The 16,735-nt window shown below is 43.0% G+C and overlaps 2 protein-coding genes across 3 annotated transcripts in view; both read left to right on the forward strand.

Annotated features, from left to right (window-relative positions):
* Window positions 1–7,612, forward strand: part of arhgap18 (Rho GTPase activating protein 18) — a 15,975-nt gene extending 8,363 nt beyond the window's left edge. The window contains exons 5-15 of one of the 2 annotated variants that reach the window (XM_047818168.1): window positions 604–734; window positions 2,318–2,483; window positions 2,600–2,691; window positions 3,428–3,505; window positions 4,676–4,835; window positions 5,208–5,290; window positions 5,401–5,607; window positions 5,705–5,845; window positions 6,403–6,521; window positions 6,767–6,822; window positions 7,050–7,612. In XM_047818168.1, coding sequence (XP_047674124.1) covers window positions 604–734; window positions 2,318–2,483; window positions 2,600–2,691; window positions 3,428–3,505; window positions 4,676–4,835; window positions 5,208–5,290; window positions 5,401–5,607; window positions 5,705–5,845; window positions 6,403–6,521; window positions 6,767–6,822; window positions 7,050–7,141 — 1,325 coding nt within the window. In that variant the 3' untranslated portion in view covers window positions 7,142–7,612. Of the gene's footprint in view, window positions 1–603; window positions 735–2,317; window positions 2,484–2,599; window positions 2,692–3,427; window positions 3,506–4,675; window positions 4,836–5,207; window positions 5,291–5,400; window positions 5,608–5,704; window positions 5,846–6,402; window positions 6,522–6,760; window positions 6,823–7,049 lie in introns of both variants that reach the window. The other variant, XM_027147480.2, reaches the window with a different exon arrangement.
* Window positions 7,613–10,158: 2,546 nt separating this feature from the next.
* LOC113643292 (tripartite motif-containing protein 16-like) lies at window positions 10,159–16,735 on the forward strand. Its single transcript, XM_027147481.2, has 6 exons — window positions 10,159–14,238; window positions 14,881–14,976; window positions 15,116–15,349; window positions 15,480–15,651; window positions 15,859–15,921; window positions 16,024–16,735. Exons 1-6 carry the CDS (start codon window positions 13,648–13,650, stop codon window positions 16,548–16,550), a joined length of 1,683 nt encoding a protein of 560 aa, XP_027003282.2. The 5' UTR covers window positions 10,159–13,647; the 3' UTR covers window positions 16,551–16,735.

Below are 16,735 nucleotides of genomic sequence, written 5' to 3' on the forward strand. Positions count from 1 at the left end.
TAAAAATGGACACAGCGAATGTTAGATCTTTAAAACATTCATTCATTTCCTACCGCTTATCTGAGCTTCTCGGGTCACGGGGAGCCTGTGCCTATCTCAGGCGTCATCTGGCATCGAGGCAGGATACACCCTGGACGGAGTGCCAACCCATCACAGGGCACACACACACTCTCATTCACTCACACACTCACACACTACGGACAATTTTCCAGAGATGCCAATCAACCTACCATGCATGTCTTTGGACCGGGGGAGGAAACCGGAGTACCCGGAGGAAACCCCCGAGGCACGGGGAGAACATGCAAACTCCACACACACAAGGTGGAGGTGGGAATCGAACCCCCGACCCTGGAGGTGTGAGGCGAACGTGCTAATCACTAAGCCACCGTGACGCCCCATCTTTAAAATATCAACCTGATAATTAGTTAAATTAGTTTACAAGTAGCGAATGTTATTGTTTGGAACTTTTAGTGCGTTAATTAGCTGCTCACTGATATAAATGAACACTGATCTCCAAACACACACAAAATAATTGTCACATTGTGATTCGTCGGTTTTTATGATCTTCTGAACATGTTCTAACGGGTATGGGCGTGGCCATAGGAAACGGCGAGGGCGTGGCCGACACAGAGACGGACATCGACCAAGAGGTGTCGTTCTCTGAGCAGGCGCTGACCTACAAGGAGGGGTCAAAGGTCACACCGCCTGTAGACGAGGCTGACGACAGGCTACCTGTGAGTGAGGCGTGTCAAACATTAACACCTGCACTGATTTCCCGTGTGTGTGTGTGTGTGTGTGTGTATGTGTGTGTGTGTGTGTATGCAAGAGCAAAGTTTACAGAGTGCACACGTACAGTGGCTTGCTCTGATTGGTCGTTACTTGATAAAGGAATGTGTGTGTTTTGCTGTAGAGATCTTTGCCCCTGCAAAATGAAGTTATTAAATAAACAATTTATGAGTGTGTTGATGGTTTCTGTGTGTGTGTGTGTGTGTGTGTGTGTGTGTGTGATGTTTTAGAGAAACAAATGTGGAATAAATGTGGAATTCAGCATCTGAGAGAGTTTATAAAGCCTTACACAGAGTTTAGCATGTTGTATATTTCAGAGAGAACAACGAGTCTGTAGGATTTATAACACTCTTAATGTCACGTAGAACGATTTCTGCTGACACCTGCTGGCCCATATGCACATATGCACCATAGATAGCAATAAACTTCTGTCATCTAGAGCAGTGGTCCCCAACCCCCGGGCCGCGGACCGGTACCGGTCCGTGGACCAAATGGTACCGGGCCGCCCAAGGAACATTAAATTATTCCCATTTTATTTACTGTGGTGTATTTCTCTCGGGTTTGTGCGCCTTTCCATGGACGAGAGGTTAACCGGGAGCTGAGAGACGTCACCTAAAGCCGCACCGATACCGCGCATGCGCAAAATATCGTGATATCGGGCCGGGTTTAGGTGACGTCTGGAGCCGAGCGGCTGCGAGCGGCAGTGGTGTTGTAGCTTTGGTGGAGAGAGAAGGTGTGTATCGCTCTTCTCTCTGTTCACCGGTACTTTGTCATGTTTAACAGTGCTTGGTGTACGTGTATATTGTGTTTGCTCAAATTTAACCCACAAATTAGCAAAAATGAGCACGAAACAGACGTCGTTAGAAAGTTAGAAACTCTGCCGGTGTTCTGGATTAAAGTCATGGTGGAATACCCTTTCAATAGATTGTCACCACAGCACTTACATCCCTATCGCCATTTCCGACATGCTATCTGTGTGAAGCGGGGATTTCTGCAGTGACGGCAACCGAAACAAAACAACGGAATAAACAGGACATAAGCAACACACTTCGGGTGTCATTGTCTCCTGTTACCCCAGATGGAACCGTCTCGTTGTAAAGAAACAAGCTCAGGGTTCTCATTGGTTTAGTGTTGTAGTGAGTTAAAAAGGCATGTTTAAATACAATTAAAGTAAAATTATTCATTTTAATTTAATTGTATAGCCCCCATCCCCACCCCCAGCGGTCCGCGGCGAAAAAAAGGTTGGGGACCACTGCTCTAGAGTATTTACTATTATTATATATTATCATTATAGATTATTATTCTCTCTCTCTCTCTCTCTCTCTCTCTCTCTCTCTCTCTCTCTCTGTTGAGTATTATGGAGATATCATTTGTTCTGTGTTAATTATTTTAAATTGTACTGGACACTGAATTAATGCATATAATAACAATACATTGTTCTCTACATATTCATTCTCTTTCTCTATCTTTCTGTGTTCCCTCTATTCTTTCTCATTTCATATGCCCCACCCACCCACACACCCCCCGGTAGGATTTCAGGGTAGTGAGAGATAAGACAGGAATGACTAAAGTGGGCGATCTGTCCCCGGCTGACATGAAGAAAGTCCACCGTCTCATCCTGATCGAAGTGAGCGCTCTGTTCGACACGGCCGCCATCGACCTCAAGACCCACAAACCTCTCCGGATAAAGGTCAAAGGTCAGTCCTGGGCAGAAGACTTTTATCCATATTCCTAGTTTTCAAGGATTAAATCTGTGTGGGCTTATTAAAGTCTTTCACCTTCCAGTGTGATCTTTACAGTGGTGTTTTTGCAGAGTCTGGATTGTTTGGGGTTCCTCTGACAACGCTGTTAGATCAGGATCAGAAGATGATGCCAGGGACCCGCGTGCCAATCATACTTCAGCGGGTACGTCTATAAGGAATAAATCCGATTCCCAAAGCGATTTCTTTACCATGACAATGATCTAACATACAGTATACTCTTCGCTGTCGGGTGGAATCCTCGTATCTCCAAAACCGTAATTTTTCAGGAAATTAAAAAAATGCCGTATCTTATCTGCGATGCACGGGGTTTAGTCCGCGTTGCAGTGGATTGTCTTGCGCTAAATTCCTGTCCTCAGATGAGCACCAAAAATAGCGGGGGTCAAGATTTTTTTCTTTGAGCCCAGTGATTTGAAGACATTTACCTCAGAAGACGTGTTGATTTGTTGCGACACTTCTTGAGGAGAAATATGCCGCGAAGCTCTCCCGCGGAGTGAGGAAGAGGTGGACAGTTGAAGCGTCCAACGGAGTTAAGAGATTTGTGCTCAAGCTATTTTCAAGACTTTAGATTGGTTAATAACTTGTAAAAATAACAGACCCACGTGGGGACGGACCGATAGCATCGATATGTGAAAAAATGATATTGACAAAATTTGGACATACGAGGTTTCCGCATGACAATGTTAGCATAGCATCAGGATCTCATAAAGAGGATCACGTTATGTCACTGATGATCTCTTTCTCTTTCTGAGAGTGAACAGAATGTAGAGAAGGACTGTTTTAACTCTTTATTGTTCTAATGAAAATGGGTTGGGGGGGGGGGGTTGGGGGGGCTGGTGTATTCCTGCCTTCTTCGTAAAATGATTACAATTTTTTTATAGTTAATTTCCCACATAGAAGATGAAGGGCTGGACACTGAGGGGATCCTGAGGGTCCCTGGAGCAGCCACCAGAGTGAAGGTGAGAGAAATATACAAGGATGTCTAACCCTTTCTTATTCAACAGACATACATCTAATTCCATGCACAAATAGATAGATACATAGATGGATCTCGTGAAAGGTGTAATTAAATGTGGATTATTGTGAGTGTGAACAGTAAATGGTGTAAGTGAATGTGGATTATTGTGAGTGTGGACAGTAAATGGTGTAAGTGAATGTGGATTATTGTGAGTGTGAACAGTAAATGGTGTAAGTGAATGTGGATTATTGTTGTGAGTGTGGACAGTAAATGGTGTAAGTGAATGTGGATTATTGTTGTGAGTGTGGACAGTAAATGGTGTAAGTGAATGTGGATTATTGTGAGTGTGGACAGTAATAGGTGTAAGTGAATGTGGATTATTGTTGTGAGTGTGGACAGTAAATGGTGTAAGTGAATGTGGATTATTGTGAGTGTGGACAGTAAAAGGTGTAAGTGAATGTGGATTATTGTTGTGAGTGTGGACAGTAAATGGTGTAAGTGAATGTGGATTATTGTTGTGAGTGTGGACAGTAAAAGGTGTAAGTGAATGTGGATTATTGTGAGTGTGGACAGTAATAGGTGTAAGTGAATGTGGATTATTGTTGTGAGTGTGGACAGTAAAAGGTGTAAGTGAATGTGGATTATTGTTGTGAGTGTGGACAGTAAATGGTGTAAGTGAATGTGGATTATTGTTGTGAGTGTGGACAGTAAAAGGTGTAAGTGAATGTGGATTATTGTGAGTGTGGACAGTAAAAGGTGTAAGTGAATGTGGATTATTGTGAGTGTGGACAGTAAAAGGTGTAAGTGAATGTGGATTATTGTGAGTGTGAACAGTAAATGGTGTAAGTGAATGTGGATTATTGTTGTGAGTGTGGACAGTAAAAGGTGTAAGTGAATGTGGATTATTGTGAGTGTGGACAGTAAATGGTGTAAGTGAATGTGGATTATTGTGAGTGTGGACAGTAAAAGGTGTAAGTGAATGTGGATTACTGTGAGTGTGGACAGTAAACGGTTTGGATGCATTTAGTTATTTGGTTTTATTCTGTTTTCCTGCTCGATGTGTGTAAATCATGTGAGTGTTTTGGCATCTGTGTGTGTGAACAAACAGGAGGAGAACCGGGTGTGGACGATGACACACGCTGAGGTGAATTGTGTGTGTTTGTTTTTGCAGGCTGTGTGTCAGGAGCTGGAACTAAAGTTCTACGATGGCTTGTTTCCCTGGGAGAATCTTAAGCAGCACGACGCAGCGAGCGTGCTCAAGCTCTTCATCAGAGAGCTTCCTCATCCTCTCCTGACGGTGGAGTACTTCAGTGCTTTCTTCTCTGTGCTCAGTGAGTTCACGTTCACTCACACGTGTGAATCCATCCATCCCGTTCAAAGCGTGACCACGATTATTTACATTTCTGTCACACAAGTGTTGTATTGAGACGCTGCCCCAGTTTGCTTAAGGTTAAAGGAACAGCCAAAGGTAAACATGTACTGTAACTATCATATGGTGATAACATTGTGACCTGGGATAAAAGTACAGATATAAAACCATCACGTCTAATCTTGTCTAATCTCAGTTAATCCTCTACTGCTTTTAAACAACACTGTTCTGGACTTTGGTGAAAAATAACTGAATCTTTGTGTGTAAAATGTGTGCATTTAATCTGCGATGCTGCATCTGTAAAGGTGACCTACGTACGTATACGTCTCTGTAGAATTCCCGACAAAGAAGCAGCAGCTCCAGGCACTCAATCTGCTCGTGCTTCTTCTGCCGGCGTCCAGCAGAGACACCCTCAAGGTATTTTTCTTCACTTACACTGTTTGCTGTTCACATTCCCAAAGATCCACACTGACCTTTCTGACACGTCTCACTGCTCACACCTGGACCTCGTGAACTGTAAACTTCAGGCGCTGTTGGAGTTCCTGCAGCGAGTCATCGACCACAAGGAGCGCAACAAAATGACGCTGAATAACGTCGCCATGGTGATGGCGCCCAACATCTTCATGTTTAAAGGATTTCGGAGCAAAATCACGGGTCAGCAGGAGTTCACCATGGCGTCAAGCATGGCCAACATCGTCAGGCTGCTCATACGATACCAGGACCTGCTCTGTACCGTATGCACTAGTCTCTGTATGTTATTATCACATATATCGAATCCTTTTAATCCAATTAAATGAAAGATTTTTGTTTGCTGTGCCATTTCTGTTCCAGATCCCGAAGTTTGTGATGACTCAGGTGCGGAAACAAAACATGGAGAGAAAGATGAACCGAGAAAGAGCGGTGAAAAAACTGCTGAAGAAAATGGCCTACGATCGCGAGAGGAACAGCGAGAAAGTAGAGAAGAACACTGAGGTGAGATCGAAGACGTTTATGGAAGGAGTCTCCAGTGTCAGCACTTTCTAACAGTCAGGTGTAAAGCTGTAACTAATCTTTAAGTCAGTGGAGCTCTTGAGGTTTTCACTTCTAGCTTGTTTTCAGGATGTTCCACAGCATTAGACATAACTCTAGTAAATGGTAATGATTTTTTACTGATGATAAAATAAAATTATTTTTACTTTAATAGATACACCGAAAATGTTACCTTTGTCTTAAATATTTTTGAACATTCATTAATTAGCCATGTTTTACCACATGACCTGTCAACCTTAGCCATGTTTTACCACATGACCTGTCAACCTGTGTCGGTTGTCATTTTCTGTTGTATATTGTGACCTCTGGTGGACAGTTAGCGCTAGTGCATGTAATATCCCTGTAAAGGGATTACATTGTCTTCCATTTCTCTTATACCACAATTTAATGCTACCACATGAATGATGCACTAAATATTGACAATAACTGAACCTCTAAAAACTGTGTGTGTGTGTGTGTGTGTGTGTGTGTGTGTGTGTGTGTGTGTGTGTGTGTGTAAGATGGATGGGAGCTTCATCAGGGTCCAGGCTCCACAATTCTCAAAGGTCTCTATGGCGGTGGAGCTGACTGAAGAGCTCCGAGCATCAGACATTCTTACACGCTTCCTCAGCCAGGAGAGGTAAACACACACACACACACACACACACACACACACACACACACACACACACACACACACACACACAGTTGATACACCATGATACATCATATTAAACACATACGCATACAGAGCACTGAAATACAGAAAGCAGGGACAGTAATGATAAAAACCGGGAGTGTTATCTGTAAAGTGTGTGTGTGTGTGTGTGTGTGTGTGTGTGTGTGTGTGTGTGTGTGTGTGTGTGTGTGTGTTTCCAGTTTCAGCTCACTTCTGGTGAAGAGAGAGGATCTGTATCTATATGAGATCGGAGGGAACATCAGTGAGTAATTCACATTCACACACACTGCTGGACATGCGTTCACACACACACACACACACACACACACACACACACACACACGGTGTTAAAATGCTATGGATTTAGGACTTGTTCCTGCATTACTGCATTGTTGTAACATTTCCAAAATTAACACCAGACTTTATGAGATGATTTCCATGGTTTATGTGTGTCTCTGTGTATGTGTGTGTGTGTGTGTGTGTGTGTAGAGGAGCGCTGTCTGGATGAAGAAACGTACATGAAAGCCCTCTTGGAGCTCAACCCCACAGCCGAGTGGGTCATCAAGTCGGTCCAGCGCTAACGTTCGTTCCACGACCTGCCAAACAAATGACTGACCAATCACAGGCGAGCGCGAGATTAAAGGGAACGTAACATTTCTTCCACATCGTCTCCCATAGGCCGTACCGTCTGCTCTGCACTTTGTAACTGCGTCGGCGTAGAACGTCGTCTCGGGAATGTGATTTTTTTTAAATGAGTAATTTGTGATTTAATACGAACACGACAGATCAGTGAATACTTGACACGAGCGTGTAACGGGGAAGAGAAGACGCCGAAGGGAGAATTAATCAGCGCTGAAAATCATCAACATTTCATTTATTATCCGTGACTGATTAGTGTTCTGTTTGTTCTTTCTGTTAGCAGTACTGTACTTCGGGGGAAACACTGCCAAAATCATCATATATTTAAAACACTGAGCGTTAACGTACGTCACAGTGAACACACAGTGGGCGTAAAGGTGGCTCAGATAGCCAAAATAAACTAGATTATAAACCGCCACGTTGCACATTTAGCACATTTCCCCCCGACACTCTCATGCTTATGAAGCTCGGGATAATTTTTACATCAACATGCTGCTTTTTTCTCTCTGTGGTATTCTCATAACAGTTTAACCTTTAGAAATTTCCAGAAGTCCCTCGTTCGTTGGACATGTACGCAAAATGAATTGTGTCCACTGGGACCAGGAGGAATAAACAATTTGTCACATACAAAACGGGGGCACTGGGGCTTAGTGGTTAGCATGTTCGCCTCACACCTACAGGGTCGGGGGTTCGATTCCCACCTCTGCCTTGTGTGTGTGGAGTTTGCATGTTCTCCCCGTGCCTCGGGGGTTTCCTCCGGGTACTCCGGTTTCCTCCCCCGGTCCAAAGACATGCATGGTAGGTTGATGGGCATCTCTGGAAAATTGTCCATAGTGTGTGAGTGTGTGAGTGAATGAGAGTGTGTGTGTGCCCTGTGATGGGTTGGCACTCCGACCAGGGTGTATCCTGCCTCGATGCCCGATGACGCCTGAGATAGGCACAGGCTCCCCGTGACCCGAGAAGTTCGGATAAAGCGGTAGAAAATGAATGAATGAATGAATGACACACAAAACTGTGCACTTGCTAACTAGCTAGCACACGGAGACCCAGATTAGACCCTGAAATATACACAGCGTCCTTCTTTAAGAACTGCTGCTAATATCTCACCCCTTCAGGAATATTTTCACACTTCAGTCATATTAGTGCTGTTGTATATTCCAGACTGTGTAGGGAAAGGTTTTACATGACCATCCTGAAAAAGTTTAGAAAAAAATAAATCTAAACCCAGAATGAAATGTGGAGCGATCGTGATCGTTTTTTCATGTTTGATGAAATTAATCTAAACGAATCTGCGTGTGAAGCAGTTACCCGAGCACATTTAGATTCATGAGGAATCATAAGTGACAGGATTTTTTGTCTGCAGCCACATTTTAGTAAAAAAATCGGATGTTTCCAAGGCCGTGTCCACACTAATCCGGATATATTTGAAAACGGAGTTTACGCTCCGCGTCCACGTTATCGTTTTCAAATGTTTTCCAAAAGTTGCTCATCCACACTGAAATGTATGAAAACGCTTACATCTCCCTACCGTGCATGAGTAAAGCTTCGACCTGCGTCATTTCCGCTAGGCATTTATTTACTTCCGACTGCATCACATGACTAAAAATGCGTCATAGTGTTCGAAAGCCTCTGTCTTCACGGTCCACGCTAAGATGCTTTGGAGAGCTTTGTTTTCCAAGAGCTACGTTTTCTTTTATTTAAAACTCTGTCTCAGTGTGGACGAAAGTCCGAAACGGAGAGAAAAATGTATACGTTTTCAAATGAAAACGTATTAGTGTGGACATACGCAAAAAAGTCACCTAATCAGAAAATGAATTCAATTGTTAGTGTGTTTATTATTATTTGCACTTGATTTTTACTTGTACAGAGACTAGCTACATTTTTAGTCTAGCTACACCTCTAGCTATATCCACGTGTCCTTGAGCAGAAGCACTACAATGTGTTTAGACCAAAATTTGACATGGATTACAGCATAATTACCATATATGGGTAATTGTGGGCGGGTCTATTTACATAAACATACATTTAATTCTTGTGCACTGTAGCTGGAGTTTCTTCAGTTATCTGATTATACTTTCACTAATTCATGCTATCACTAGAGTCTGAACCGAGCTCCGTAACATAAATATAGTGCATGTTTTATCCTCGACGTTTACTAATGAACTCACGTTGAATAATATGCATTTATTCATTTGCTTTTAACCACTAACACACACTAAGATAGAATCCAGTCTCTTTGCTTAAGGCAGTGGTCCCCAACCTTTTTTTCGACGCGGACCGGTCAATGTTTGATAAGTTTACCGCGGCCCACTGGGGGGTGGGGGTGGCGAGTATACAATTAAATTAAAATTAATAATTTTAATTTAATTGTATTTAAACATGCCTTTTTAACTCACTACAACGCTAAATCAATGAGAACCCTGAGCTTGTTTCTTTACAACGAGACGGTTCCATCTGGGGTAATAGGAGACAATGACACCCGAAGTGTGTTGCTTATGTTCGGTTTATTCCGTTGTTTTGTTTCGGTTGCCATCACTGCAGAAATCCCCGCTTCACACAGATAGGATGTCGGAAATGGCGATAGGGATGTAAGTGCTGTGGTGACAATCTCAGGGTATTCCGCCATGACTTTAATCCAGAACACCGGCAGAGTTTCTAACTTTCTAACGACGTCTGTTTCGTGCTCATTTTTGCTAATTTGTGGGTTAAATTTGAGCAAACACAATATACACGTACACCAAGCACTGTTAAACATGACAAAGTACCGGTGAACAGAGAGAAGAGCGATACACACCTTCTCTCTCCACCAAAGCTACAACACCACTGCCGCTCGCAGCCGCTCAGCTCCAGACGTCACCTAAACCCGGCCCGATATCATGATATTTTGCGCATGCGCGGTATCGGTGCGGCTTTAGGTGACGTCTCTCAGCTCCCGGTTAACCTCTCGTCCATGGAAAGGCGCACAAACCCGAGAGAAATACACCACAGTAAATAAAATGGAAATAATTTAATGTTCCTTGGGCGGCCCGGTACCATTTGGTCCACGGACCGGTACCGGTCCTCGGCCCGGGGGTTGGGGACCACTGGCTTAAGGCGTCTAATGATTGCTCTCTGGACTGAATTAAAGCTCCTACAATAAAAGCAGTCATGTTAAAGTCTTTAGCATCACTGCTACACATCAGCAGGTCTGCATGCATAGAAACTCCTGTGGGAATTTTGATCTTTTTATTTTTATTGTTATAAATGATGTAAAGCTGACATTTCAAAAGAATCAGGTGTTTTTTTTTCAATAGTTGTTACTGTTTTATACTGTGAATACGATAGAAAATGACTGCTGTTGTTCGTTAATAACCAATAAACAATGTTTTAAGTTTTGTAAATCAATTTCACTGTAATTGCATCATTCATGTATTTTCATTCCGTGATGTGTTTATCGACTGTGAGGACGATGTTTTAATATATTTAATCAGTTTGTGGAGTCTGACATAGAGTGCAATTGATTCCTTTGGTTTAACTGTTATTTAATAAATATAAGAAATAATAGTGATAATCCCTCTGAGGCTGGAGTAAGCCACACATGTGCAAGTCACAAGTCATGGATGTCAAGTCAAAGTCAAGTCGAGACTTTTTTTTAATATTTGTCAAGCAAGTCTCAAATTTGTGACTTAATTCTGACTCGAGTCAAGTCATATGACTCAAGTCCCCCATCGCTATGCATGAAAACGGTTTTATTGCTTCTTAAGTTCAACCACAGATGTGGTGATAAACATAAGAGAAAAACATGGTCTTAATGTTCAGGCAGCTTCGCCCAGACAAAGTGGGTGGATTGACACCAGCTGTAGTGTGGCGCAGTGCCAGTTCCCATCTTATTAAGCAATGACTCTCGTCTCCATCTCAGAGTGTTGTGACAGGTCTTCGTCTGAACTCGATCCAGTATCTGTCCGAGTTCTTCTTCAGCTGTAGTAATCTCTTCCCTGGATTACATTCACAAAAACATCTCCTTGATTTGCCCAAGGACAAGAATGGAAACCTTGAATATCTCAGCAAGAAAGAAGAGTATGGTGCTGAGCTGAGATGATGGGTATCTGCTCATGACCTCTATCATTATGAGTTGTCCCCAAGGTTGACTGATAAAAAGATCTGCCCCGAAGAAACAAGACCGGTCCAGAAAAGAAGATGGGGTACCGAGTTATCCAAATGGATAGATGGAGAGAAAGTGGGCAGAGAACCAGATGGATATTAATACTAGTTATATAAACTAGTTATTATGGTAACAAACGTAAAGTGGAGTAATTGCGGAACCGTCAGACACAGGATTCGATCTGAGGACATTATGTTTCTCAAATGAATACCTGAAGCGCTACTATAGCTCTATGCAGACACGGAAGAAAAATGTGAGAAAATGCACAGAAGCAAGTTGGGAAACTGCTCTGGCAGTCTCCGGCTTAATTCAGCATGGAAACCCACCCACTGATTCTATCAAGGGAAGATTTTTGGTCGCCAGCCAGATCCTGGGCAGAATGTGGGTTCCGCAAGCCTCTGGCGGTTAGCTATGTGGATGCTCCTCTGAGTGGATGCCTGGAGGGCAGTTTTTTCTCTCTGCCATACCCTGCAGCATTGGGCCACCACTTGTTCCACGGCCGGGACCCCTAGCTCCCTCTCCTGCAGAGCAAACATGTGGGGTAGCCGAACTGGCATTTGAAAGGGGACATACCCAGGGTGGAGTACTAAAGTGTGTTATGTGCAAACTTGACCCACATCAGGTGTCTGACCCATATTGCCAGATTAGAGGCGGCCAGGCAATGGAGGGAACAAACCAAGTAATGATTTACCCTCTCTGTCTGACCATTTGGCACAGGGTGAAACCCTGATGAGAGGCTGGAAGAGGCATCTGTTAGGCAGAAAAAGGTCTTCCAAAACCGGCTAGAAATTGAGGACCCAAGTCTGAGACCAAGTCAGGGTGAATGCCATGAATATAACGTGCTGTAGCAGTAGTTCTGCTGTGTCCTTGGATAATTGGAGTTTGGTGGTGGGATAAATTTGCACACCTTAGAAATCCGATCCACTACTACTAGTATTATACTCATTCCCTGAGACAATGGCAGACCAGCTATGAAGTCTAGGGAGAGGTCTGACTATGGGTGGGACGGTATAGGTAGGGGCCATAAAAAGGCAGTGTGGACGCGCCTGGGTCTCTTTGTTTTGGGTGCAAGTCTGACAGGCAACAATGAACGCCTGGATGTCTAAATCCATGGTGGGCCACCAGAATCAGTGCCGTAAGAACTCTAAGGTTCTAACTACCTTAAGAACCTATGCGTGGACCAGACTTGCAACATAGAGCGTATTGGGTGGGCCACCACCTGGATTTTGCTCGCTGTGGATTCAGTCACTGCTGGATGTAGGTAAGGTTCTTGTGATCTGTCTGAGTGAGGAATGGGTGCTTGGCCCCCTCCAGCCAATGTGTCCATTCCTCTAAGGCCAGTTTGACAGCAAGGAGCTCATGGTAGTTTGTCTCTGGTTCCATCAGTTGGTGAGAGAAATATGCGCAGGGATGCAGCTCCTTTTTAGGTCCTCATCATTAGGACAGAACAGCCCCTACTACAAAGTCAGCCTCTTCTTCAAGGCTTCAAAAGCCTCCTGTGCTTCAGCGGTCCACAAGTATTTGCCCTGAGTTTTCTTGGTCATGGCACAAAGCAGGCTGGGCAAAGAACTAAATTTCCACCAGAGTGTCGTAAAAAAAATATGTAAAGCCCAGAAAAGTGTTGGACTTCACAAACAGATGAGGGCTGAGGCCATTCCTTGACCACCTTATTCTTAAATTGGTCCATTCTCAGGCTGTCCTGTGAGACCACGAAGCCCAGAAAGGTGATAGTGCTAACTTGAAATTGTGATTTCTCAAATATCATGTAAAGACTAGTCTGAAGATGAAGCTGAAGAACCCAGCAAATGTGTCCAATGTGCTCTTTCAGAGAGATGCTGAAGATTAAAATATCATCTAGGTGCACGAATGCATAATGGCGTAATTCGTTATTTTGCTCTTTTTTTTCAGCTTGCCTTTGTTTTTATGTTTTTGGATTTGTTTGCTTTAAAAGTCTTTCCTCAAATTTTAATGAACCATTTAATTACCTACTCTAACACACTTGCTCTGGAATTCAAACAGTGAAACACTGGAAGTTTGGGTTGAACCTCTGGTAGAGATTCTCGCATTTTTTTGTATCTGCTTGACCAAAGTGATTTTACCCGACTGAAGTTCTTTCTGTTGAACTTTAAGATAATATAAAACACATAAAACCTTATATTATTCATATTCCTAGAGATTATCAAAAGATATACACTTTATAGTTCCACCCACTTACTCTGTCACACAAGGAAATCTGAAAGTTTCTTCTGAGAAAACGAAACTGGTATCCGCATACTTCTCTCTCTCACTCTTCAGAGTCTGAAGAAAATGGCTGAGGCAAGTATTTCAGTAGATCAGGACCAGTTCATCTGTTCAGTGTGTCTGGATCTCCTGAAGGATCCGGTAACTATCCCCTGTGGTCATAGTTTCTGTAAGGTGTGTATTAATGACTGCTGGGATCAGGAGGATCAGAAGGACATCTACAGCTGTCCTGAGTGCAGAGACACTTTCACACCAAGGCCTGTTCTACGCGGAAACAACATGCTGGCTGAAGTGGTGGAGAAACTGAAGAAGACTGAACTCCAAGCTGCTTCTCCTGCTCACTGTTACGCTGGACCTGGAGATGTGGAGTGTGATATCTGCACAGGGAGAAAACACAAAGCCATCAAGTCCTGTCTGGTGTGTGTGGCTTCGTTTTGTGAAACTCATCTCAAACCTCACTATCTATCTCATGCTTTTATAAAACACACTTTAACTGAAGCCTCAACAAAACTACACAAGAAGATCTGCTCTGAACACGACAAGCTGATGGAGATCTTCTGTCGTACTGATCAAACCTGCATCTGTTATTTGTGTACGATGGATAAACACAGAGGACACGACACCGTCACAGCCGCAGCAGGAAGAGCTGAGAAACAGGTGAGAAGTAATAATGTTTAAATTATACTTTTTATTGTGTGTGTGTCAATCCAAAGGAAATTATAAAAGCCTATGATATGGTTAAGAGTGTTTAAAATGGTTCATCATTCAGGGTTAATTGTAATCTGGTCAGACCAGTTAGTGAACAAATTAGTGAGTCTTCACATTGTATGCATTCTCGTCACACTAAAAATATCCATGTGCTACATAAACAACAGCCGATTACATTAGTAGTACAGGGAGAAGTGTAATTAGATTTACAACAACTTGCCATCTCGTTGGTCAAATGTATGTGGACACTTAACCTTCACACACGTGATTTCTTCAGTTTTGCATGATTTCAACTTGGAAGTGGGGTAAACTGTCAGCATCCCAAATGATCAAGGGGCCAGAGGGCAGGACTGCAGGAGTGCAAACCACTCAAGGGGACTGTCACGCTGGAACACATTTAGACCCATATAGATATGCTGGAAAATTACGTGGTTCCAAATTTGTGTGACAATAATTTGTGAAAGATTGTTCCTTGAATATGGTTTCTGTCAGTCATTTCATAAAGAGATCTGCATGAACATCATAAAATATTAAAGTAGAAGTAGGTGTAATTACTAAGAATAATAAGAAATATTAATGGTTTGTCTTTAGCATAAGCTAAAGAAAGAACAGATGAAATTCCAGCAGAGACTCCAGGAGAAGCAGAAGAAGGTGCAGGAGCTGAAACAGACTGTGAACACTATAAAGGTGAGCAGTGAGCAGAGACAGAGCTGCTCCTAGAAACACACACAACATGGACAACATGGAGACATTTAGAGTCCCAGTAAGAGAGAGAATGAGAGATGAGCTTTAAATGGACCTTCATGTGTTGTGTGTCTCCTAACAGCTCAGTGCACAGACAGCAGTGGAGGACAATGAGAGGATCTTTACTGAGATGATCAGCTCCATGGAGAAAAAGCGCTCGGAGGTGACGGAGCTGATCAGAGCTCAGGAGAAGGCTGAACTGAGTCGAGCTAAACGACTCCTGGAGCACCTGGAGCAGGACATTGATGATCTTCAGAGGAGAGTCAATGAGATGGAGAAGCTTTCACACACAAATGATCACATCCATGTCCTCCAGGTAACACACACTGTCTGATCTACAGAGTCAGCTGTTCCTCACACTCTGTAAAAAACCTCTCATTAAAGCAGCAATAAATGTCCCTCTCTGACATCACAAGTGTGTCTTTCATCTCATTTCTTCTCTGTAGACTTTAGCTTCTGGACCTCAGTCTCCTCTATTAAACAGACCAGAATTTGACACGTCCAGAATCAGGGTCTCTCAACATCTGTCATTTGATGGAGTGAAGAATTCTCTCTCAGATCTGAAGAAGATACTGGAGGAATTCTGTGAGGAGGAATTCAACAAAATCCATCCACATGGTAAGACGAGCTGCTCCTGCTGGAGAAACACAATGATGGACGTCTTTTCTTGCTCAGCATCAGACTTTTAAGATGAACTGTATTATTTAACAAGGTTATTAGCTAGATGTTTATTATTCCTGGTGTATATCTGTAAGCAGTTTGCTGCCTAAACAACATGCTTTAACTTAAACACTGGTTTGTCTTTGGTTCCATTTCTCTAAACAGCTGCAGCAGTTAAGAAGACAAGTTCACCACCAGAGCCAGAAAGCAGAGAAGATTTTCTGAAATGTACATCTGTGCACACAGAGAGCTTTCTCATTCAACACATATTTTGTCAATTAAACTCTCCATGTTCACATTTTTCAGTTATTTTTCTCTTTTTAATTTTAGATTTCTGTTCCCTGACTCTGGATCCCAACACGGCAAACTGTAACATTAGACTGAGGGAGAAGAACAGAGCGGTGGGATACAGTATGAAAAAGATGACATACTCTGACCATCCAGAGAGATTTGATTGCTTTGCTCAGGTGTTGTGTAAGGAGAGTGTGTGTGGTCGCTGTTACTGGGAGGTGGAGTGGAGCGGTGATGGAGGTGTGTACATATCGGTCTCATATAAAGACATCAGCAGGAAAGGACTGGGTGATGAGTGTTTGTTTGGACGCAACAAAAATTCCTGGAGTCTGTATTGTTCTTCTTCTTCTCTCTCTTTCTGGCACAACAACATTAAGACCGAGCTCAGAGTTCCATCATCCTCCAGAATAGGAGTGTATGTGGATCACGGTGCAGGAACTCTGTCCTTCTACAGCGTCACTCACACGGTGAGACCTGTCCACAGAGTCCACACCACATTCACTCAGCCTCTATACGCTGGGTTCTGGGCTGGTATTTCATCAGCTCTGAGGTTGTATGATCCATAATAACAAGTCTGTTGTGTTTAATGGTTAGTAACCTGATGATACAAAATTGATGTATGTTAGCTGATCACCGATCATCGCTGTGGTGAAATTAGAACATTACGTCATTAAAACATTGGGTTTGGAATCTGTCTCGGATTATAACTCTTGCTATGTAACGTAACATAATAAAAGGGGAAAAAACAATT

The sequence above is a fragment of the Tachysurus fulvidraco genome, chromosome 9 (assembly GCF_022655615.1).
Source record: "Tachysurus fulvidraco isolate hzauxx_2018 chromosome 9, HZAU_PFXX_2.0, whole genome shotgun sequence".
NCBI classification, from domain to species: Eukaryota; Metazoa; Chordata; class Actinopteri; order Siluriformes; family Bagridae; genus Tachysurus; species Tachysurus fulvidraco.